Here is a 26,823-nt window from a genome sequence, read left to right as displayed (position 1 = left end):
ACATTGTTTTGCATTAATTGATAAGAACTAAAATAGTTATGGTACATAAAATGGTGTTGATGCCATTTATTGGTAAATATTTCAACAGATGATGGCAATTTGTCTATCAGTTCATACCTGCATTCCATAACAAATACCCAAAATGGGCAAACCACAACTGAAGATATGAGGATCATGAGAACATGCATCTGTAGCATTTACAGAACTAGGACCACCAGAAATGATTATTGCCCTGAAATGAAAAGATCAAACAATACTTAGGTACTTTTACAAATTGATTATATCTCAGAAATAAAATAAATCATACAGTAAAACGTTGAATATGTGAGCACATTGGTACTGCTAAAGCCCTCGATCCGTCTCTTAAGTGGCGACACGCTCCAGCTTCCGCCATTTTGTGTCGTTCCGCAACTTTCTCCCTATCTCCACAGTAGAAAAATACAGAGTTTCGCCCATTGAAAAGTATCTTTTTATCAATGAATGTTTACAGATTTTTAAACGTAACTTATGTAACTGATAATATACATACAAAAAAGTTGAATTTTACCATAGTAAAATATTTTTTTATTATTAAACCGAATATTAGTAAAAAGGTGTTTTGAAGAAATTTTCGACTATTTTAAGAGAAATTTTTTATTTCCCCCCATATAGACCTTCTGAGTTAAATTACTTGAAGTGTTTTAAATATGTGTTTTATTATTAGAAAGTTGGTGTAGTAGAACCAGGGGCGGATACAAAAAAATCTCTTGGAGGGGACCCGGGAAATTGAATAACACCTCCTCCTTCCCCCTGCCACATACGATGTTTCATAACAAAGTTTTCATTACTTTATTTTAAAATCTCTTTTTTTTTTAAATTTTTTTAGGAACCTTTAAACTAATGATCCACTTCTAAGTACATACATATTATGTACCAATATACTTTGAATGTGGAAGTAAAACATCTTTAACGTTTCAAGCCAATTAAATACTAAACCATAATAATGTTACCGAAATGTTATACAATGAGCGGTTTTAATTTTAGGAACAATGTCGTAATGATTATAACACGAGGACAAGGTTATTCAATAAAAAAATATACCCATACCTCATTTGAGGTTTTAATATTATTTTACGGTATTTTAACTATAAAATATTATTTAATTAAGAAAATCATAGCTATTAAAGATATAAGTTTTACTGAAACATTCAGGACAATTTCTGTGTGGATTTCAAAGCAGTTGCTGATTGTTCTTGAAACCATGATACAGTTGAGATAACATATTCATATTACATGCCGACTCCATTAATATCATGGTTTTCTCAAGAAACTACGATATGATTTCTTTCATTTTGTATTTTTTATAATATGAAAAGAAAAAGTTCGCAAATAGCTTCCTGGATCAAAATAATTCTTTAGGCACGCCTGCACATTTTTTGAAGAATGTTAGTTATTGATTCCATCAAAGAAAAATTAATGGACGAATCGCTATATTACGTTCCTTTAAATTCAAAACCAGCGAGTTAAATGTATGAATGTTTTCTGCCACTCTAGGACTCCAGTATGACTTCTTTAGCAAATAAAAATGCTATTATTCACAATATGCTCTATGTGTGTTTTGTGTTCTGTTTAATTAACTATATAAAAAAAATGCTATGAAGAAGTCAATTAAAAAATAGTGAATAAAATAGTTAAATAAAATCAATTGCACGGGCCTCCTGCCCCCCCCTCCCCTTAACTCCACTACTGAGTAGAACAGAAGTGAGCTAAATTAATTATGTCATAAATTATTTGTGGGCAAGAGTTTGAACTTATTCATGCAAAGTAGTATCATTTATATTACTAATGTGTGTAGTTTTCTTATGGAAAATTATTCACTTCTAAAAAATTGCAAAATTTCTTTTTGTTTTAACTAATAAGGTTTTATTTTCAGCAGGACTCTTCCATTTTTTTTTTTTTTTTTTTTTTTTTTTTTTTTACATTTTACCAATACTTTCTTGTTTCTCATGACGATTTTACACTAAAAATGCCTTTCATTAAAACCTGATTTTTAAGGATACTACTAGTTCTTAAAAATTCAACGAACTCGTAATAAAATGTAACCAGTTTTAAATCATTAAAATAATAATAATTGAACTATTTGATACCAATAAGAATTCAAATAAAAGAGTGCAGATTACATCTGTGACGAACTGTTATAAATAGTAATAATGAATTTATAAATTAACAGATACTGGGATAAATCATATATATATATTTTATTAAAAAGGTTTTCACATAACGTTCTTAAACGAAAACAGATTTTTTCCGAGCAAAAAAAAAAAATCTTCACATAACATGTCTTGAGTTACATGTTACTATAATCTCAAAGAAGCTTAATGTTTTTAATGAATAATTTCATACTTTTAATTTCTTAATTTTTATGCGCAAAATAGATAAATAATTAACTTGGCAACACACTGAAACTCATGGCTATGACACAATTAAAAGCAAAACGACGTGTTCTTAAAATAATTTTGCTACAGTTATTGAGACATTTTGAAACTAACTAAACAATAGAAAATTTACATGAAAAATAAATAAAATAATTAGTATATTTAAATGTTGACGGCTTTATTATCTTAAACTCAGAAAAATCAGTTTTAAAAACAGGGCAAATATTTTACTACTGCTAGCAATTTATTAGGTGCCATTACGTAGTTGAGCTTTACAATATTTGAAGGAACTATTTACGATGATTTTAGTGAGTGTCCTTATTATCTCATGAAAATTAACAAACCATCAGACAGTTTCATGAAAAGTAAAAAATATTACAATTTCAACAAGAGTTTCAAAAAGTATTTGAAATTGCACAGCAGTATTGATAAAAACATAATCTTTCAATGTATTTCGATATAGTAATTTTGAACTGTTAAAACATCTTAATGCACTACAACAAGGCATCTTCACATAAAAGATAGCGTTTAATGAAAAATACGAATAGCAAAGAGAAAATATCTAGTATTCCGCATAGTGAAATCACACAGGCAACGACACAAAATGGCGGACTGAAACAACGTGACTGCCCACCTCCAATCGCAGTGGAAAGCGGCGCGCAGTGCATGGACCAAAGTGTTGGCCTAGCGCCCCTTATATAAAATAATTAACGAATTCATCTCACCACTTATCCCACCATATATCTGTCACTTGCCTAATCATTGAGAAATTTTCAACGATGTTTTTCTTTCTTCTAATGCGGACGCCTGATGACGTATCTCGCACGTGCAGTCGCCGATCTATGACGTCACGACCTTCACGTAATCGGTGATGCATCGTAATAGATCGGCACGTGCCTGATGCTCATTGGCCAGGTGCTATGCTGGCGTGTATCATAAGGTGATTTGGCGTCCGCATGCAAATGAGTTAACTTACGATAAAAGGAAATGTTTCGAGTAGAAAGGAGACTTCTTCGGTGTTTTCTCTCTGGCAAGTTGACTCGAGCTCCCGTTTGCTTTTATGCAACGATGCGGGTTCTTTTTAATAGATATATAATAGATTGATATAGCTCAGCTCTAGTTCGCGTTGTTTCAAATGTTTTTAATTTTATTTAACTAACTTCAATAAATTACCAAATAAATTTGGTTTTTTATTTTTAAGTTGTCTTCAACTATTTTTAATCATGCATTTCTAGTCATACATTTAATTACGTTATTGCATTTAGAGGTTATTAGTCTTGAGCATTCTCTTGCTCATTAAAAGGTTATGGGCAACCTGGACTCTGTTTTCGATAGCCTATATTTTCAGTAGGACTGGAGATGGAAATGATGTTTTTGACGTCTGTAATAATTTTCGATGGGGGGGGCCGTATAGAAGATTTTTTTTCGACAAGAGCATACTGATGATAATTAGATTATTAGTGCTCATTGATATTGTCTTCCGACTTTCTGTCGAAATAATGGCGAATCCCCAGATAACTATTGAGAAATTAAATGGCACAAATTATGTGTCATGGGCAGCAGACATGAAATTTGTCCTGATGGAGAAAAACGCCTGGGACATTGTAACTGGTAAGGAAACAGTGCCAGTAGTCTCTAAAGATTCAGGATTTACTGAGAGAGACGTTTGTGAGTTTTTGGCCAGAGAACAAGCGGCATTATCTTTAATATATTTGTTTGTAGACAACGAATTCAAAAGAATAATAGAGCATTGTGAGTCGCCAGAAAAATCGTAGGAATGTCTAAAAGCACACTTTTATCCTGATAACAGATGTATGCATATGCGGACTTTCACTGAGTTAACAAACTGTCGAATTGAGCATGGCGAATCCATAAATCTCTTCGCATCAAGAATTCGTCAAATTTATGACAGGATAAAGGGAATCGACAAGAATTTTTCTGAGTCATACTTAAATTTTCAAGTTTTGAGATATCTTCCATCGGAATATGACAGCATTTGCCAATCAATTTTAAGAAAGAAACCCGAGGATTTTTCTTTTGATGCGATAGTACAGGACTTAATTTCCGAAGAGAGCAGATTAAAGCTGAAGGACGAGGATAATATTAGCGCCAACTACGTTGCTCCAAAAGAAAAAAGATCGTGTTATAATTGCGGACGTGCAGGCCACATCCGCAAAGATTGTAGTTTTCCAGAGAGGAACCGCGGAGGAAGTCCATCCACAAGCTCCAAGAAGTCAAGTTATGGCCAGAGGAGGTCAAGAGGAAGAAACAGGAACCAGTTCACCAGAAGAGGCAGCTCCTCATCGCCGAAAAAGTGAGAGTACCCTTCCAAAACATTTTTTATTTCGGAAGCGAACTTTAACGAGATAGACTGTAATCCTTCATCATGGGCATTTGATTCGGCGGCCAGCCATCACTTTGCAAATAATAAGAACTTTTTCCATAAATATGAACCTGTAAATGATCGAAAGATGGCCGTAGCAGTCCAAAATCATGTTTTTCCAATTGAGGGGGTTGGAGAGATAAAGTTAAAGTTCGGTCCTAAGACCATTAATTTGGTAAATGTAATGTATTCACCGCATTTGCGAAGAAATTTACTGTCTGGTCCCAGATTTGACCAAGCGGGAGCATGTTTTAAAGGGGGAAAAGGTTTGGTAACTGTATCAGATAATGGGGAAATAATTTTTAAAGCTAAACTATCTAATGGCATTTATTTTGTTAACCCAAAGGTAATTTCAGAAAATGTACATAAAAATGTTAATTATGAAGCTAGTAGTACTGAAAGCTTAGAATTATGGCACAAAAGATTTGCTCATGTAAATGTCGATAATATAAAGAAAACTGCTGAATATAAATGTACTAGGGGTCTACCAGTTTTTAAAAATGATAAAGTAAATTGTGAAGATTGTAAATTAGGAAAGTTCAGACGCGTATCTTTCAAACCAATGGACGAAATTAAATCAAAGAAACCTTTAGAATTAATTTATAGTGACGTTTGGGGGCCATCCAGTATTGAAGGTAGAAGAGGTGAACGATACTTTCTTTCAGTTGTTGACGATTATTCCCGTAGAACGTCATGGTACCCATTGAAAAATAAAAATCAGGCAGCAGAAATTCTCATTAATCATATTAAAAGGGCAGAGAGATTTCTGGGAACAAAGCTGAAAGCAATAAGAACTGACAATGGAGGGGAATTTTCAAATACAATTTTAAGTAAATTTTGTCAAAATGAGGGGATTAAACATGAATTCACTAATAGTTATACCCCTGAGCAAAACGGGGCGGCTGAAGTATTTAACAGAACTGTGGCAGATGGTACTAGGGTAATTTTAGAAGAGAGTGGTATAGGTAAAAACTTTTGGCCTGAAGCCATGTTGTATTTCACGTACACCTGGAACCGCGCATGTCATAGAGATCAAAAACTAACTCCTTTTGAGCTATATGGGAGAAAATCACCCTCAATCAGACATTTGAAACCATTTGGATGCGTAGCCTACGTTGGTGTGCCGAAGCAACGTTGGCAAAAGCTTGATCTTAAAGCCCAAAAAGGGATTTTAATTGGGTATGCATTTCGGACAAAAGGGTATCGAATCTGGATTCCAGAAAATGATAAAATTATAGAGACCATAAATGTCAGATTTAATGAGGGAAAAATTTTCAAAGACGAATTTGAGTCTAAACGCAGTGGAGTCGTGATGGGCACCATAGAATGGTTAAATGTACCAAAATCAGATGAAGATGAAATTCCTGATGAGGAAATCTTAAAAATTCCCGAACTACCACCAGTTCATTCAGAAACAGAAGAATCAGATCGGGGGGAAACTGAATCATCAGACGATGAAAGTGATAAATGTTTAAAATTAACAAAATGGGAAAGAAAAGTCGTACCAAGACCCGATGGGTCTCGTAACGATATCTATTATTTTGAAAAAGGAAGCAACAAACGATTGAGATCAATTTATGATATAAAGAAATATTGCAGAAAAAATAATATTGTTTATCAGCCAGATATATTTTGCTTTAAAGGTAAAAATACTACTGAAGGAGAGATTGATAACTCTGTAAACAGCAACGTAATTAATGAATTTTCTCAAGCATGACTAGGACATCAAATCATTATTCCTAACACTTACAAACAAGCCCTTAAATCGCGGGAAAAAGACAATTGGATAAGTTCAATGCGGGAAGAATTAAAAGTGATGCAAGATCGCAAAGTGTGGAATCTTGTCGAATTACCGCATGATTCTACTCCAATTGGTTCTCGCTGGGTTTTTACAGTCAAAAGAAATGAAAATGGGGAAATTTTGAGATACAAAAGTCGCCTAGTAGCTTTAGGGAGTTCTCAATTGAAATATGAGAGTTATGATCTTACGTATTCGCCAGTTATAAATTTCAGCATTATAAGATTTTTCTTTTCTCTTTTGGTGGTAAAATTAAACTGGGTAAACATCCAATGTGATGTGAAAAATGCTTACCTTTATGCACCTATTTCAGAACCTATATATATGAAACAACCACCTGGTTTTGTAGAAAAGGGGATGGAAAATTTATATTGTAAACTAAATAAAGCAATTTATGGACTCCACCAAAGTGGACGATTGTGGTTTTACGAAATAGAAGAAAAATTGATTTCAATAGGTTTTTGTAAATTTGAATGGTGTAACTGTATCTATATTTATAAATCTTCTGTAATTTTACTTTTGTATGTAGATGATATTGTTTTATTTGGAAAGAGTCAAAATGATATACAAACTGTTTTAGATTTGTTACAAAAATACTTTGATCTAAAAATTTTAGGTAAAACTAAAAAATTATTAGGCGTGGAATTTGAGGAGGATTTGAATTGTGTTTCATTAAGTCAAATTGGCTATATTGAAGAAATTTATGAACGTTTTGAGAAATTCAATATCCCTATCTCCTCATTGCCGATAAGTAAAGGTATTATATACACTAAACTAGATTGTCCAAATAACGATCAAGAGGTACAAGATATGTCAAAAATACCGTACAGGAATTTGTTAGGTTGTCTTTCGTTTCTAGCAAACAGAACAAGACCAGACATTAGTTACGCTACAAACATTTTTAGCCAATTCCAAAATAACCCCGGTATAAAGCATTGGGATGGTTTATTAAAATTATTAGGCTATGTTTCTAAAACTAGAAATTACAAACTTAAATTACAATGCAATGAAATTCAAGTTGTAACATATTCTGATGCAGATTTCGCCTCTAACAGAGACGATAGAACTTCACTCGGAGGTCAGATTGTTTTCATTAACAAATCGCCGATTTCATGGCGAACATTTAAACAAAAGTGCATTAGTTTATCAACGATGGAATCAGAGTTTATCGCAATGACAGAGGCCGGCAAAGAACTTCTTTGGTTTGATAGAATCATTGATGAATGTGTTAATAAGGGGGTAATTAATAAGGAGCACAAAATTAAATCTGTGTTAAAAGTTGATAATCAAGCTACAATAGATTTTGTGAGATCACCGATCGAAAATTATAGGACAAAACATATTGATGTAAAGCTTTTTTATATACGCGATTTAATTTATAAAGATATATTTGATGTTGAATTTGTTAGAAGTAAAAATAACATGTCTGATGTATTTACTAAGCCTTTGTCTCGATCTGAACTAATAAAGTTCAATGAAAATGTAGTAATGTAGTAATTTAATTTTTTGAAAATGTAGTAATGTGGGAAAAGTAAACTATTTTAACTATTGGAAACGGGTTAAAGTTATATGTATATTTTTTGCGTTTTACAGTTTATATTTGTACTGTTCAAATGTGTTTATACCAAGTATTTGTATACTTGCCAAGGTTTTTCAATTTTTGCAGATTGAATGTGTTTATATGACATTGGACTGATTTTTTTTTCGAACTTGTTACTGACTTGGAAAATGGAACAGTTTGAACGGACTGGAATCGGATTGAGTGATATTTTGTTATAAAAGAATTTGCTTGTTGTTGTATTTAACTAATCTACTAATCATGTTTATATTCAAAATCTTTTTGTAAGACTAGAGCTGGTATTGAGATTTGTTAGGAAATGAATTATCTTTAAATGTATAAGAAAATAATGTTCATAAGATGGTGAGAGGGGGGGCATTGTTGGCCTAGCGCCCCTTATATAAAATAATTAACGAATTCATCTCACCACTTATCCCACCATATATCTGTCACTTGCCTAATCATTGAGAAATTTTCAACGATGTTTTTCTTTCTTCTAATGCGGACGCCTGATGACGTATCTCGCACGTGCAGTCGCCGATCTATGACATCACGACCTTCACGTAATCGGTGATGCATCGTAACAGATCGGCACGTGCCTGATGCTCATTGGCCAGGTGCTATGCTGGCGTGTATCATAAGGTGATTTGGCGTCCGCATGCAAATGAGTTAACGTACGATAAAAGGGAATGTTTCGAGTAGAAAGGAGACTTCTTCGGTGTTTTCTCTCTGGCAAGTTGACTCGAGCTCCCGTTTGCTTTTATGCAACGATGCGGGTTCTTTTTAATAGATATATAATAGATTGATATAGCTCAGCTCTAGTTCGCGTTGTTTCAAATGTTTTTCATTTTATTTAACTAACTTCACTAAATTACCAAATAAATTTGGTTTTTTATTTTTAAGTTGTCTTCAACTATTTTTAATCATGCATTTCTAGTCATACATTTAATTAGGTTATTGCATTTAGAGGTTATTAGTCTTGAGCATTCTCTTGCTCATTACAAAGAGTGTTGCCACTTAAGAGAAGGATCCAGGGCTTTAGGCACTGCTAGACAGGGGCGGACTGGCCCACCGGACAATCAGCCCCCAGATCCGGTCTTTTTCCTGGTAATTTAATTCCTGTCTTTTTTGATACAAAAAGATAACATGTTCAATTATGTATTAATTAAAATCTGTTAGACTTAAACAATTAAGACCTCAAAATATTCAGTACTTTTCCATTATACACCCACTATAGTTATAAGTATGAATTTGGCAGCTTTAATAGAAGACCAAAGTTTATCTTACTGTGTACTAGGGCTAGGCAATGCATTGCAAAAAAAAAAACAATGTAGATTCCACATCTCTAAACTAATGAATTGATGCTGTGCCATCTACAAATCCAAACACTGATGTACATTGTACAGACATCAGTCCACGATAGTTGCCTTTTACTCTCATTTTTTAATACCACTGCTAAATTAGCAGTGTTTCCAGCCAATCTGGCTTAAAAACGAAGGTGTGAAGAATTAGTTATAGGAAACTTTTCAAACAAATGTTGGTGGAAACATCTCATAAGAGAACACAGACCTTTACTTCTCCGAAAATAAGGAGGAATACCATTTTTTTTTCAGCTCTTAACACAAAATATATGGATGAACAAAGTATCACATAATGACCCATCAAAAAAAAAGCAAAGTTTAAAGGATAAAACAGCAGCAAAATTGTGGAAGCATATTTTGGTGTTACAAGGAACTAGTGGTGCGACATCGATGGCAAAACATCGATCTTTTTGTCAATATTTAACATACATTTTTTAATATACTACAGTACAAACCTATATAGATGATAATCTCAAACAAATGTTTCCCAATGGATCAGGGAATTCGTTTGGCATTGCGTCCAATTTAAGCAATACAAAAGAATACGAACTCCACGAATATATTGAAACTACTGAATTGCAAATAATGAATACAATTTAATAGGAATAATTTCGCAACATCATGGTACTATAATAAGACAAAAAAATGATATTAAGACATGCAACAATTAATACAAACTGGTTAAATCTGCGAAAAAATATATCATAGCACTTACAGTCAGTTGTATGATGAGAAAGAGTTGTGCAAATTGTATTAAAAGTACAAAATTAATTCTGACAGTTATTATTAAGAGCAAGAAATATGTTTTGTACTGTTAGTGCTATATAATTAAACACAAATTGTGAGTAATTGAGGGACGCTTGTTGGTGGTAGACGCAGTGGCGGATACAAGTGAGGGGGTCATAACACCCCCCCCCCCTCAAAACGCAACAGTCTTTGAATGTTTGCTCGAAAAAATAAAAAACTTGATCGAAACCGTAAGAAGTGTACACAAGGAGGAGAGGGGAGCATGGGGATCATGACCCCCTACTCCCATAAAAATCTGCGGCAATACTTTTTAATCTGTTTCAAGATTCATTGCATTTGAGTAGTGAAAATGACTGCTTAAAAAAAAAGCTGGACCGAAACCATAAAAAGAAACAGTAAATAGTTCTCGATTTTTTTTCTTGGGGGGGGGGGGGTTATTAACTGTCACTTTTCTATTTATAGCATATGTATTTAAAATATGTAGACAGTAAAAATAGCTTTTCTTGAGACACTTAGTCTGCGGCGCTGGGTTCAGGAGCCAGTCTAATGAAAAGTAACAAAGAAGTGTCTGGCGCTCGTTTGCTTTTTATCAGCAACAAATTTAATCAACGATAGTTTTTGTAAAACCATATCCAAAGTTTCAGGCATCGCTTTAATCGATAAAATATTTGAGTCCGTAAATGTAATTTTTAGACAGTTCAGTTTTTAGTCGTGCGGAGTTTATTTTTAAATGTGCTGTAAATAGTTTATTAGTTTGAATCAGTGTTTGGGATTTATTATCATGCAAGAAATGTAAAATGAGTGTCGAGTTAGCGCAAAACCTCATTATACATAGGTTCTCGCAGGGGTGCCCACCTAGGCAGTGGCGGATACAAGGGGAGGGTCATAGGGGTCATGATCCCCCCCTCCCCAAAAAAAAACATTGACAATATCCGTTCGCATTGTATTCAAACACTTGATGGATAAAATGTAAATAATTTCAGTTTTTGTTTCAGTTTTTGAATTGTTTTTAAAAGTAAATATTTGAAATAGACTACTTCTTTCAATTGTTTATAAAATTTATTCGTGAGGTTTTTGTTCTATTAGGTGCCATATTCCTGACAGATGTGGTATTTAACCTACGCAGTTTCAGAAATTTTTCATACCAAAATCCATAAGTTTATTAATGGAGGGGGGGAGGGTCACTCTTTAGCATGAACCCCCTAAAATGTTAGTCTGTATCCGCTCCTGGGTAGACGATAAGTAACCCCCAATGTTTGGTGTTTAAGCGATTTCTCTTTTCGCTGACTTTTCTACCAGGCAGAGAAAAAACTCTTTCTGATGAAACAAAAGTCTCATCACTATCAAATACTTCGACACAACTTTTAACAGTTCTGAATTTTTACAGTTATAATATTCACCGTAGTAATATATAGGATTCTCTTTTAGTTTAAGATTCGGAGCTTTAGAATCGACTTTAAGTTCTGGCAACAGACTACCAGTGTCGAGTTCTTCCAATAGCTTTGATCTCTTCCTCACCCTCCAGTTATCTTTTACCATCTTGTAGCGATCTTCCCAAAAATCATCCTTTACACAGAAAAATCAAACTTTTTAAATGTGCGCAAATAAATGAAATTTTTGGAGCAATTTCAAAAGGAAACTTAATTACCTAGCGAGAAAATTGGAGAATTTTACTACAATTTTCAATTATAATACAAAAACATCAACATCGAAAAAACATCGAAACCAAAACATCTATGTTCCGAAAACATCGAAAGTAAAACATCGATGTTTTAACAAAAACATCGATGTTTCCAAAACATCGACATCAATGTCATACCCCTACAAGGAACCCCCTTTTTAGCCTACTTTCCCAGTAAAAGTCAGAAAAAGAAGAAAAAAGCATGAAAGAAGGCTTAATGCATCTTAAAAATATCGCAAAAAAGAAAAAAAATCAAAAATAAGTAAAATAATTAAAAAAATATTGAAAAATTAAAAATTGGAAAGTAGGGTATTGAGATGGGGGAAAACTGTCTGCCGGTCTGTCCCCCCTAATAACTTTTGAATAAATAATTCCAACAAACTTTTTTTTTTTGTTCGAAAGATCTCGGCGAGTACACCTTATTCCCATATTTCACTTTTTGATTTGAACTATTTTTTGTTCAATTTTGAACAGTTCAAAAAACTTAACATTAGCGCGTACGGGGAAACTGAAAGTCAATGCAGATTCAACTTCAAACAAATTTTGTTGGAAACAGCTCTTGACGACAAACTACAGACTCCGACAATTTAGGGACACCTGACTCCGACTCCTGTGCCCAACAATTAGTCGGACTCCAACTCCCTGACTTCGACTCTGACTGCGTAGCTTTGGGGAAAATTTATACGCGGAGGACAAATGACTGACTCCGATTCTTGGATATTCAACTCCAACTCCTTTATCCCAAAATGAGATTGACTCCGCAGCTATGGTTTTAACTGTGAAATAATTATTGTTAATATGACTAGTTTTTATTTTCACGCTAAAGTTCTAATTTAGGTATTCAGTTTTTGGCGGATAAACTCGAAGTCGTTTATGTTTCTACATAAAGATATGTGCAGACGTTTTTTTTTTTGACAGTGAAAATTATTTATTTAAGTTGACATTTTATTGTTTTTATTTATTTTGGTAACATTTAAAAAATTATTTTTGGCAACAGGGGAAAAAGAAACAATTTTTTTCTTTTTTGATATGATGTATTTATTTTAATATGCTAATTAATTTTAATTATTATTTTTTCGTTTTGAAAGCTGTTAAAGAATTTTTTTAATGGAAAAAGTGTATTACTGCTTTATTTAAAAGGTGCTGCTATTTTATTTGTTCGTTTATTTATTTATTTTTTTTTTACATTAAGCCTTCTTTCATGCTTTTTTCTTCTTTTTCTGGGAAAGTAAAATTAGAAGACTAATTTTTTAGATGAGGAATGTTTCATTCCTAGAAATCAGCTTAAAATATTTTAAAAATATTTTTGAAACAATTTACGATTTAGCTATTTTTGAGAATATTGATCAGGTACTAGAAAGTAGTATGGGTAACGGAATGCTTGACTTTGCTCCTATAAGCTAACATCTTTTCACATTGGGGAAAATAGGCTCATAGTAATCCTAAAACAATATGTGTTCATTACCTATAATAGCTTTCTTGTGCTTAACACTGGTGAGTCTTTTTTTTTTTTTTTTTTTTGCAATTTCTTGCTGGTGCTAGAATTTGTAAGTATCTAGATGTGTATATTTTTATGCCTTGTATATAATTTGTAAAATTGAAACAAGCAAGTTAAAGTAAAGCTTTTCAAAACTATGATACATTGCAACATTATGATGTAAGAATGGCAATGCACCTCAATGTAGAAATTCCTACATCGCTCAGTCCCCACTATAAACCAATTAACTTCTCTCATCTTATTTCATAAGAGTGGAACTTGATGGAAGGGGAAAGTCTGTGGTGGCCAGCTCTTCAGATTTTTAATGCCATTTTCCATTTAGACATTATTAAATTGGTAATATTAAAAGCCAGTAATATAACCCAATTTTACAAAAAAAAAAAAAGGCAGCTTCAGGGGCCATGCCCCCTAACCCATACTTTTCTTTTGACCCCCCACTATTTAGGTGCAGCATCTGCCTATGCACCTGTAAGTACTTGCTCCGGCGCCATTGTCTCTTAGAACGATTGACTAAAACAGTACAAATTTAACCAGGGGCGTGCTTAGAGTTTTAGCGGCCCTGTGCGAAATTTGTTTTAATTGCCGATAAATAATCATTTTTGTTATTTATTTATTCTCTCCTAAAACATAACCCATTGTAGTGTCACCCAGCTGCATAAGTTAGTTCGGGATTTTTAAAGGTAATTACAATATTAATTAGAAAAAATATGGCACAAAATATAGCTGTAAAGAAAATTTTTGGAATCTGAAAGCGATGTAATTGATGAAATAAAGACTTAAATAAAGACTCGTCGAACCTGGTAGCTTGCATGCAAAGTGGCAAGAAAAATGCAGTGGAGAAACTTTTTCCTGGATTTTAGAATGTCAAATATTGATTCTCTAAAAGATATTGGCATCCAAAGTGGCTGTCAAAATTGTTCACATGAAAAAACACCTATTTTTGATGTGCTGTAGCTCAAGTTTGTCCCATTGCATCTTCTTTTCGTTGATACCATTAGAAATAAGATATTTTTTCATACAGAAATACTTTAGTCTCTTGTAATATTTAAGCAGCCCCTTAATTTCAAAATATTTTAACGGCCCTGTGTGGTTACACAGTTAGCCACCCCCTAAGCACGGCCTTGAATTTAGCATATAGATTGCTGTTCCATGATGCATTGAATATTTTAAGTTATAAAACAATTAATAGCTTTTAAATGACTAAAAATGGAACTAGCTATGTACATTTCATACAAAATAAAGCACAACTATTTTTGAAACTTTAGCTAATATTGACGAAAAATGTATTTTTTGCGGGGACAGTTTTTACCACCTTTGGCAAAAATATGCTAACCCTAGTTTTTATTTAAGTAAAAAATAGGAAAAAATGTAAAATTTTATACATTAAATATAGAACTTTATTCAGTGAAAAGTATTCCAGAATCGTAAATATAAGAATCAAGATAATAGCTAAAAAAATAAAATTAACAAGTTATCTCACCTTATTTAAAAATAATTTACTTTCCATCATTAGATAACAAAAAGTTCTCTTGAATATGAATTTATATAAATATAACCAAAAAGCTAATTCGTCTGGAATTATCCCAGATTTAATTTGTTCACTAATTACATTGTTTCATAGCTCAATACATTAAAAATGAAAATCAATAACCTAATGGTCAATTTTAATTTTTTTGGTACACTGAGTAAAAAATTGAAAGATATTTTTAAAACCAACAGACTTTAAAAAATGCTCACATTTAAAACATTTTAATATTTTTACCTGAAGCCTTGAGCTAGTAATGTTTCAGCTTTTGTATTAAGAGGAAGAATTTCTGTTTCAACACATAATTCCCTTACTCTTCTATCAATGACCTAAAAATAAACTTGGTATTACATCATTCCGATACATTCAACATGAAATCACGTTTTCAAGTAATTTTATTCAAAAAAATCAATAAATAAATAAAACATGTCTAAAATAACAGAAAATAGTTAAAGACTGGAAACAAAAAGGAATTTTATTGACATGTCACTATTATATATTGTTTAAAGAGTCACCCAAACCAGCCAGTTTAGTGGCTCAAGAAATAACATTAAATTTGGGTTTTAAATTAAAAGCTTTTGAAGCGTGCTACTGTTACTGCCTGCCAGCACATTACTAAGGGGAGGTGGGGCACGTTAGTCCACTTTTTTACTTAGCATTTTTTATCTCATCAAAAAATTGAATGATCAGTTCGATTTTCTACAATAAGTTTCATTTAACACTTCTCAACGCCACATATTTTTTTGGAAGTGTTGAATCGATAAACTTTTTTTACATTAATTTTTTAACGGAACCTCGTAAAGTGGACCAACGTGCCTCACGGGCGGGGTACGTTTGTCTGCCTGGTGGGGCACTTGGTTCGCATAACTCAAACAGCATTTGTTATAATTTTAGTAATATATACTATTAAACTTTGTAATTACCTTATTCTCTGTTGTGTGTAGAGTAAAAAATATTAAGTTTAAAAATCAATATAAGATATTAAAATGATGTTTTGATAAATCATCTTCCTTTAAAAAACAGCAACAAGCATTCACCATTAGTGCACAATTATTTTTTAAAAATCAAAAGAAAAATCATAGAAAATCGTTATAGTTATTGAGATTTAAGAGCAAAAAAAAGTTTTTAAATTATGTGGGGTATGCTGGTTGGGTCCAACATGCCCCACAAAGAGTGGACCAACCTACCCCACCTTCTTAGCCTGAAAAAGTGGTGTCATTTTTTTTCTTTTTGACAAAAGTTGAAAAAATTGCCAATTATATTAAACTAAAGGAACTTATTTAAAGAAAAGAGTTCAATTTTTTTTTCCCTGCTATCTTGATGAAAATCATGAAAGAAAATCAAGTTACAGTTTTCTGAAAATTATTCAGGACTACTGAAATAACTTTCTACAATAAAATGTTCAATATAACTGTACCATGTGGTTTCATTATAGGATTTGTAGGACTATAGGTGCTATTTGTTGGTCATAAAATAAAAAATATATATATTAATAGTATTAAAGTACTTAAGAGCGAGCCAATGTTTCCGGCGATCCAACGTACCCCACCTCACCCTATGCTTAAATTTTAAAATTTTAGAACATCATTTGACTTTTAACACGGGAAAAAAAAATGTGAAATATCCTAGACAAACAGACCCTTGAAAATGTATTATCTTACGGAGATCAAGATGGAACACCCATAAATTACAAGCTTTCTGCTTCAGAAAACTAGTTGAAATTTTCTGGAGTGTCAGAAGAAGATAAGTAAATTTTTCACGTAAATTACTTTACAATATTATATAGTACATATTTTTTGAAAATTTAGGAAACATTAGGAACCAAGATGTAAAAAATTACAGTTCTAAATACAATTTCAACAAAAATAAATTACAATACCCTTCTTCACACAAAATTAAGCATGAAAAAATTCACCTTTCCATATTGAGCTCCAGCATCTAAAATTGCTACTTTTTCTGTATGGAAAACTCCATTAACACAGTTACCAGACTTCGAGTCCTGCATGACGCAGTTCTCCCTGAAAAAGACTAAAGTTTTAAAAACTTGAAATTGCAGTAAAAGAGCATCAAAATAAATAGTGCTTCAACTGGTTCAGATGATCTATTTTAATTATAATAACAAAAAATGTACAAAAGCTATGGAAATAAATATTAACGATTAATTGAAACCTTTACTTTAGAGTACAGCTGAAAAATCTGCGAAAATAATTTAAGAAACATATCAATGTTTTCTGACAGGTAAGTAAGCAAATGAAGTGCGTGCAAGGAGACAAACAAAGCTACCGTACGAATCGTTAGTAGCATTCTAAGACAATTCATGAATATGTATTTTTTCAAAAATTGAAAGTCATCGGAAAGACACAAAAGAGGGGAAAAAGCGGCATGAACACGTAGAACACTGCAATGATCTTTCATGCATAAAAAATCGGAACAAAACTAAGCAGTTTACAGCAGCTTTGTAGATACGCAAAGATTTCGACTGTAGTTTTTAAAAAGTAAACAAAATAAAAAATGACAAAATTAGAAATTGACTGAAAACAATTTTCGCCGCATTAGGCGATGAAAACATATCGTTTTCCGTTAGTGTAGCTTAACTTGAAGACATAGTAATCACCTGCTCTTTTTCTTCAAACCGTCTTTACTCTTCCAAAATTTCAGTTTTGGCCTGCTGCTCCGACATGCCGGCCACATATAATTTTTTGCGGTATTTTACCCAACGTGATGGAAAAAAAATTATTCCTAACACTACATATATCGCTAGAGCAAACGCACTTGTTCAAGTATATAATAAATATCTGTTGCCGAACCTCAAAAAAAATTTTGCCAAAACAAATTTGTGGAGTAAAGAATATAAAGAATGTGAAGCAGGATATTGCTTTATTAATTTAAAAACTAAACGCTCCGGATTTGAAAGAAACAGTCCCTATTTTTTCATTCGGGTCACCTGAAAATTTTTACCCCGAGAATGGCATTTTTGAAATTTTTCCCTCATATTAAAGAAAAATACTGACTGATTACATAGCTGTTCAACAATAAAGTTGAAGACAGTAATTGTAAATTTAGCCTCTGAAAGTCTTATTCATTTAATAGTAAAAATGAAAAAATATCAATACATTCTGGTAATGAAGAAAGTTCGTCATGAATCTTTTACAAACTGAAATTTGATAACTGGTATCATACCTTACAATTGCAAAAACCCTTGTTTCTTTCGGGCATTTCTCCGGGAGGGGGGAGGAGCACTGTATTCCCGGATGATGTCAATTGCTTCCTTCCCCCTCCCGCAAGGAAAAAAAACCCCTTTTACACCACCGCGAGATTTGTTTTTTTTTTTTTTTTTGAATAAAAAAAAAAGTATGGAAATAATAGAAAATTCTGAAATTTATCTGGGGTGGGGGGGGGGGCGCCTCTATGGCCTCCATGTTGTCAATGTCAATGAAAAGTCCCTCTCTGTCAACGAATTGCTAAAAGCACATTTTTCCCCTGACAAAATACGGACTATTAATTGCTAAAAGTTCGTCGCTCAACAAGCAAAAAGGGTACCTCTATATTTTTCTTTCTTTTGTCTGTTGCATGTTTATTGCTGTTGTGATATTCAGGGGTGCTCACCAGGGGGGGGGGGATTATGGCGGAGACTGCGTCATCAAAATTTTTAGGGGGAGGTGGTTCGAGGGGTATTTTTTTCTTTTTTGTCGGGGGTTTGATGGTTTCCGCATGCATAATATCCAATCATCGAGTAACGCTCTTGACGTCATCGACAATGAAACTCCCGCCACGTCATGATAACTTGATAGTATGTTTTGGTAAGTTTTAACATTCAGGGAAAGGCTTTATTGTGACAAGGCTGAACTGGGTCTGGTTACTTAACTGTTTTACTGGTAAGACTGTGCATTTCAGGAGAATGAAGAAATAAAAAAGTGATCTACAATGAACGCTATCTACTGGAGTTGAGGGTTCATCCACTGCGGAGTTAGGGTTAAAATTTCAACTATCAAAATATCACCAAACACGCAATTGCTTCGTTCAAATGTAGAAGCAATTTTCACCCGTCATATCTTGACGGCGATTTTCTAGTAGAAAAGGAAAAATACAAAAACTCCCGAAGACGCTCAGGTTCAAGGGGGCAAAAAAAAGAAAAATGAAAGAAAGAATTTAAAAAAAAAAAAAAAACGAAGTTTCACAGGTTTGAGGGAGCAAAAGAAAAAGGCTCACAGTTTTGAGGGCAAAAAATAAATATAAAGAAAAAAAAACCGAAGGCACACAGGTTTGAGGGCACAAAAAGAAGCAAAGGCGCACAATATCGAAGGCGCAAAAAAAAAAAAAAAAAAGGAAGGCGCACACGTTCGGGGACAGAAATAAAAGAAATTAAAAAAAAAATTCGAGGGCTCAAAAACTTAAAGGCGCTCAGGTTTGAGATCGCAAAAAAAAAAAAAAAAAAAAGTCACACAGGCTTGAGGGTGCAAAACGAAACAAAGGTGCTCAGGATCAAGGGCCCAAAAAAAAATCCCTAGGAGCACAGGATCGAGAGGGTAAAAAAACCAAAGGCACAGAGTTTCAAGGGAGCAAAAAAAAAAAATAAATAAATAAAATAAAGAAAGAAAGAAAGAAATTTAAAAAAAAAAGTCGCACAGGTTTGAGGGGAGTAAAAAAAAGGGGTGAGGGAAAGGGAAAAGGCACACAGAGGGCGTTCGAGGGCGTACAGGCCGGAGGGCGCATCGGCCCCGAACCGGCAGTAGGCCAGTCCGCCGTCCGCCCCTGAGTGAGATGTTTTGAGTCATCTTTGGCGGTCTGTAATGGAAATTCCTATTGTTTGTTTCTCTTTTGTTTGAAGTTATAAAATTATTCGCAGTGGGCAATTTTAAATTTAATTCATAGAGGGGGTGCGTCCCACTTCTTAAATGCGCCCCTGAACCTACCGAAAAATTGCCCCAAACCTTAAGATAAGGCCTCCCCCCCCCCAAATTTTTAAAGTGCCCCCTCGGTGCAAAAAGTCTGAAAGAAACACTTGCTTATAACTTCCTTCACAGAGCTGTTTTCTGGTGTGAGGAATTTTTTTTTTTTTTTTTTGCATATTCCGTAGTCTTCTAAATTGTTTACGTATTTTTATTTTGTGGTAGAAAATGTACTCGTTATTAGGTTTGTGAAAAAAACGCTGGAACTACTTTTCAAAGAAAATAGGACGGGTACATCGGCTCGGCATCGATGTTTTGTCTCCATATACCATATTCCGTTTAGAAATTTGAGTCTTCAGCCTCAAAGAGCGAATTTTTATTTATTAATTACTCCATAGCTAGATGCTACTATCACACCTATCTTTTTGCAGTTATAAAAATCCAAAAGTTAGGCATTGCATTAATAAATGATACCATCAGGGTCAAAGCGGCAGAGGGGTGGGGCGTGAGGGGGGGTTAAATAAATTGCATTGATTAAACAAATCAATAAAAAGGTTTTTAGTGTTATACTCGTAATTGCGTACGAAGTTTTAGCATTTGGGTGTAGGCATGGGCGGATTCGGCGGTTTTATGGGGGCATAGGGGGACAATCTCCCCCCCCCCCCCTTACGTTTCCGGCTTAGACCATTGAGTCTAAGGTTTCCGGAGTACTTCACAGTCAACTATCGATCACTCGAAGTACTAAGGGATCGGCTCAGTGGTTGGAAAAACTACATTTTTTTTTTGTAGCGAACTACAACTACAACTACTTTTTCCAAAATGTAGCAATTACAAACTACTTTTGAAATGTAGTCGCTACTTCGCTACTTTTTAAAAAATAAATAAATAAATAACATACACACCGTTTGAGGATTGAATGAAAAAATGTAAAAAAATTTCAGATTGATATATTGGCTCATTTGAACATGGAATACAGAAGACCCTTGTTTTACACGGGTTTATTTTACGCGGTTTCAATTATACGCGGTTTAAGACTTGACACCTTTAGTTTATTTAACGCGGATGAGTTTCGGTTTTACGCGGATGCGACAATGCAAACAGATAAAATTTTCCCATCTTTCAAAATCCAAATTCCTAAAGGTTGTAGATTACACGTAATAAACTGCATTTTGGCGTGCTAATAATCGAGCTTGGGCCACTGGAGACATTTTTTGCAATTGGTCCCAGAGCTCTTTCCAGAAGTAAAATTATGAAACTCACACAGTTCAGAACTCACTGGAAGGAGAGCTTTCATGAGTGACAAAAAAAAAAAAAAAAAAACCAACGGGGATACCGACTTCGGTGACGCATAACCAAGAACGTTCACCTTTAAAATTTTGTGCCTTTCCTAGACAATAGAAATGATCGTTCTGATGGAAGTGAAAGAAGATTCTGTGATGGAAATGACGCAAGTGATCACGTATGCGTTGATGCTCTGCAAAGAATTACTGAGAAAAATTCTTAATGACTGCCAAAAGACTATCATAGTCAGCTCTTCATTATAAACAGAACACGAAATTAGTTTGTTTTCTTTGTGCATGTTGTGCATAATAATCGAAATAAGTACACATTAAACTTATTATACAATTAGTCATCACTGGAATGAAGTATTTTTTATCTACGGAACCTAACCCCTATTTTAAAAACTACTATTAGGTCTCAATTTACGCGGTTTCGATTTACGCGGCATTTCCGTGGAACTTAACCCCCGCGTAAAAAGGAGGGTCAAATGTATTGCTATAAATTATTTATTCTTTCTGGCCTTTACTGAAACGATTCGCCAATCCAAACATTTTTTACCATTTGCACGAATATTCCCTGCAAGAAAGGATTTAAAAGTGGAAGGAATTCAACCTTCAAATTTTTAATCCTTTCCCGACAGTAAATAGTATTTCATTCAAGAAGTGTAACTCGGCTACTTGAAATTGAGATAAATTCAGTCATAATTTGATTTAAATTTTACATAGACATACATAAACATAAAATTGATTTAGATGATGAAAAGCATCTTTTAAACGAAAGAGAAAAACTTTAATTTTCATTATATGAGTTAATTTTAAAGGAACTTATATTTCATAGGAATTAATTGCTTTTGCACTTCAAGCTAGGGTTCCGAACCTGGACAGCATCTCTTTTCTTACGCCCCTGATAAAATGAAATAAAAGCATTTTTCAATTTTACCGAATAATCTCAAAAACTCACAACATTTAATAATTGACTTTTAATATGTTAATATATCAACATTTAGTCAGTAAAAAAGAAAAATAAAGAAATAGGAAAAATATCCCAAACGGTACTACTAATTATCCGAAACATGAAACATAAATAAAAATGCTTACTTTACTTCAATGTGCAATTTTTAACAACAGTGGTCTCGGATTACAACGCAATTCGACTAACGCGAAATGTCTATATAGCAAGTTTTACTAGAGAAACGAATTTTGCAGCTGATGCGAATTCCTCACCTGCAATACGAAAATTTTCGGAGCGGAAGAGCAGGGCTTATATCACCTTCTTTCTTGGGTACTAAATATTAGTTTCGTGAATGGAATTTCCTTTTAGCATCACTGAAAGCCAAAATTCCTCGCACCGTACTAGTCGAAACATCAGATTGTTAACGTACAAATCGCCGCTCCGCATTATTTTCGTTCTAAATATGAAGTTGATGAAACATAATTTCACAAAGCTGGCTGTTTATCTAAAGTTTGAAACGCATCCTTCGCGTATGTTGAGATACGACTGTATGTGCAAATGGAATTGATACCGAAAGCATTTTGCTTAGCGGGCAAAGTTTGCATGAAAGGGAAAAACTTCGTTTCTTTCTTTCTAAGCCATGCTCTATTCAAGGCGAATATTGGGAAAATGTGTAAGTTTCTATGCCAAACAAACTAATGGCGTCAAACAGATAGAACGCGTGGCGTCAAAATAATATATCAGAGGTCAGCTCGTATTTTTCAGTCTTACGAATCTGATTGGCGCAAGTTTTACTCGCGTAAGGCTTGCACCAGTCAGATTCGTTTGAAAACGCGTTTTTTTTTTCTTTTTAAACTTTATTCAAAAGTAGTTTTCAGAAATCACTACAAACTACTTTTTTTTGTTGCGAACTACTCGCTACTCTATTTTTTTTAAAGTAGTGCACTACACTACAAACTACTAAAAAATGTAGCTACTACAGTAGCGTCGCTACTTGTAGCGCGCTACTTCCAACCACTGGATCGACTAAAACGTTCGAGCTATGGGAAGTTTCCACAACAACCTCAAGAGTTTGGGTTGGGACCCGATGAAAACTTCGCGATAAAGGAATATTTGAGTTATAAGCTTCGAGTTGTTGAAATTCAACTGTATATATAAATAGGTTTGCCAGATTTCTGAAATGTTCAACCGGGACAGCGGGACACCGGAATGCCCCCCCCCCCTTTTCTAGCATCGTTAGTATTCAAAAGGTTACACAACTTAGGCTGATTTCTGGAATGTTTAATGAGGCAGTTTATTCTCAATGCTATGATTAAATGGTTATTAATTATGAACCTAAAACGGGGGCAATAAAAATGATATAAGTAGATAAAATTTGAACATTTCACTTCTTAAGCCCTCTCCTCGCCGTGACGCTGAAATCAAAGTTAAGTGATTCCGGTGTGGCCATTCACGACGTCGATTTAGCTTGGGCGCGCATGCGCGGAAGAATGAAGTTTTCCCCTCGGCGAGGACGGCGAGGAGCGACGCCGAAGATTGGCGACTTCGCTTCTAGGAAACCAGGGCTTTAGATGTAAATATTTGCAATTTATTTTAGTTTGAAAAAATATTTTGAATGAGGAATAAAAAATTGAACAATATTTAGATAGACTTTTCATTTTATAGGACTTCTTTTTAAAAAAATTCCTATCTTGCTAATCCGCCATTAATTTCACAAATCAATATGTTACAAATGATGAAGTAATTATCCTAAATATTCTTTCACAGCTAATTATTTTTGGACCTTTTTGATCATTTGTGATCAAATTTATCTTTTTTTGGGACGTGAAGCAAACCGGCCGGGACACCGGAACTATGTCTGAAAAGCGGGACTGTCCCGGTCAAACCGGGACGTCTGGCAAGCCTATAAACAACACACCTTCCAAATTTTAAAAACAAAAAAATCATAACTTTTCTTCTTTTTTCTTTTTTGAATAGTTTAGAAGTGAAAATAAAGAGAACAACGATATTTCTGTTTGTGCAATGGACTATTTTTCCAGTTTTTTGTTTGATTGTTACATAAATTCGTTAGGTGTCAACTGTTACAAAGTTACATTCAAAATTTTACTGTGCAAAAACTTTTTATCCCTGTACTTCTTTCGCAACAGCATTTATTTGGATCAACCAATCTCGTTTCAACATACAGGAAACCAGAAGATTCTTCAAAATCTTTCTTTTATAACAACCCAAAATATCTCGCTTTTGAAATAACGCAAGTTAGGAATGAAAAGAGAGAAATCACAACGACAACGAGAAGATTGCAAGGGGGGAGGGGGCTTTGTTTTAGCTTCTGATTTGATTAAATAGTTGTCAAATGCAGCTGAATGCATGGCTCGTTCATCCTATATTTTCACTTATATACTTGCCCAAATAGTTCTCAGTTCACAATAGTCGTTTTAGGCAACTTTTTAACATCCTTAATGACAGCTTTGCTACTTGTATTCAATGTACGACGTTTATTTTTTTTTTCTTTTCTCCCAGCAGAAAAGGACATTATCTTGCCAAAATGCGGCCCCTTTTACTGTTGCGCCCTAGCAAGAACCACTCCTGCCAACCCCTAGGTACGCCACTGCACTCGTCGCACATTGAAATGCATACTTAATATTTAAATTTTGATAAGTTAAAATGCTATGATTGTATAAAAAATGTTTTGTTTTAAAACCCCTCAGTTCTTTTTGGGAACTTCTGAACTGAGTAATAAAAAAGCAAAAAACATAGCCCCATCCTACAACAGAACGGCAAAGCATTGAGAAATTAATGTATTTACATAAAAAGCAGGCGACGGTTTTGTTTTTTAAGACAATTTGCATTGGATTTATATCCTTTGCTCCTCCCCAGAAATATTCAATATGACGGACTTGGTTATGGACGCAAACAGGAAAAAAACTACACATCAGGAGTTGAAATTTGCCAACTTACCTTGATGAACTTCGAAGAAACGGAATGTATCAGAATGTGTGCGAACGAGATCAGCTCCTCCTGTTGTCAGTATGGAAGTAGTACTTCACTTTTGTCGCGCAGTCCAAGTGAGCAAACTAATCTTATCGTGCCACCTCAGATGAGCAAATTTTTTGGAGTGAAGATAAGCAATGCATTTCAAAGCGGAATGTTTCGGCAACAGTAATTGTTTGCACAAAGACAAGATTTACGCAGACGTATGCTCTGCGCGGTTTAATCTTGTTTATTCTTAAGAAATAGTATAATCTGAAATACCGTGCGTAAGAAGCAAAGTGTTTTTTAAAGGGTTTCTTTTTTATAAGGGCTGTTACTCATATGTAAAACGGATATCAGTGATTAGAGAAAACGTAAAACCTTCGCGGTTTCTTTCGCTTCACGTTTTCGGATACAATTACTTCTAATTCGCCCAAAACTTCAGAATGGAATTTAATATTTGAATGGGTGGCGGGAAAAACGTTGTATGTTGAAAACAACAAGTTTTCACTATAGCCAAAAAAGAAATCTTTGCTTAGTGCAATTTCCGAAACAAGCCACGGAGAGCAACAAATACACATACACACAAACAACGTTTTTCCATTCAATCATCTCAAGCAGATTTGCAACATACAACGTTCTTCCATAAATTTTGAACACTTTATTTACAAGGTCAATACCAACTGGCACATTCTCTGATCGTGTAAATGAACTAAAAACACATCTGATTCGTTCTCTGGATTATATTCAACATTTTTGTACTGAAAAAAAAAAAAAAAAAAAGGTTGAAAATCAACATACAACGTTTTCCCCGCCACCCATTCAATTACTGTTGACTGGGCGGCTTATTTGCGGGTTGCGGGATCAGAAGGAGGGGTGCGCTGCCACTAGGGGCCTCAATCCCGTTAGTGGCTTTACCCAGGGCCTAATAATTACCCAAAAGGCTCGGCTTTAAAACTGTGCTTAACAATTCCAGTTTCTGCTTTAAACTGCTTTTTTTGAAGAGAATTAATTAATTGAAAGTGAGGACACATTTGATAAAATGTAGCTATAAGCTAGATTTTCAAGTGTGGGATTTGATTCAATTCGGCTATATGTACTTTTATGAAATTTAATTTCCTTTATGAAGTGTCAAATACGATTGAAAATGTTACTACCAAAATTTGTTTAGAATACAAGTGCACCATATGTAATAAACAAAATTCATGTTAGCCGATGACCTGGAAAAGACTTTACTCTGAATTCTGCTAAGTCACTTGTAGCATTAGTCATTGTTGTATCTATATGCATAGAATGTTTAGAAAAATTTCCTTAAACAGAAAGAGAAGGAGGGGGGGGGGCAAACCAAAATGAGGTCGAGCTTCCCCTAATTTCAGAGGTTAATCGGGCCCTGGCTTCACCCCCACCCCTTCCCGTGTTGCGAGTTGTGCGGTTACGTAGGTTCGGACCGGATTACTTCATACTGTTTCATTTTATGCAGGGCTGTGGAGTCGGAGTCGGAGTCGGACTGATTTTGGGATAAAAGAGTCGGAGTCGGAGTTGTTAAAAAACTTGCCGACTCCGACTCCGGGTTTCTTTTTTTCTTTCCTTTTCACTGACTCTCCTTGCATTTTTTAAAAACTGACTACCAATTGTTTCAATTACATGTATAAAAAGATACTAATGAGAAAATAACTGCCATTATGGCAATCAGCTAGCCTGAATGCTTATCGAACTTACTGTAGCCGTCCTCTAGTTTGCTTGCTTTTTAACTTAACTAATAGCGAC

At 34.1% G+C, this 26,823-nt stretch overlaps 1 protein-coding gene across 2 annotated transcripts in view; it reads right to left on the bottom strand.

Annotated features, from left to right (window-relative positions):
• LOC129223409 (GMP synthase [glutamine-hydrolyzing]-like) overlaps nucleotides 1-25,139 on the bottom strand; it is a 70,808-nt gene extending 45,669 nt beyond the window's left edge. The window contains exons 1-4 of one of the 2 annotated variants that reach the window (XM_054858004.1): nucleotides 25,045-25,139; nucleotides 16,881-16,983; nucleotides 15,203-15,294; nucleotides 118-232 (exon numbers count right to left, since the gene is read on the bottom strand). In XM_054858004.1, coding sequence (XP_054713979.1) covers nucleotides 118-232; nucleotides 15,203-15,294; nucleotides 16,881-16,970 — 297 coding nt within the window. In that variant the 5' untranslated portion in view covers nucleotides 16,971-16,983; nucleotides 25,045-25,139. Of the gene's footprint in view, nucleotides 1-117; nucleotides 233-15,202; nucleotides 15,295-16,880; nucleotides 16,984-17,579; nucleotides 17,747-25,044 lie in introns of those variants that run through there. The other variant, XM_054858003.1, reaches the window with a different exon arrangement.
• Between the last annotated feature and the right edge of the window lie 1,684 nt (nucleotides 25,140-26,823).

This window comes from Uloborus diversus, chromosome 5 (genome assembly GCF_026930045.1).
Source record: "Uloborus diversus isolate 005 chromosome 5, Udiv.v.3.1, whole genome shotgun sequence".
Lineage (NCBI taxonomy): Eukaryota > Metazoa > Arthropoda > Arachnida > Araneae > Uloboridae > Uloborus > Uloborus diversus.
This window is presented reverse-complemented; position numbering and strand designations above follow the sequence as displayed.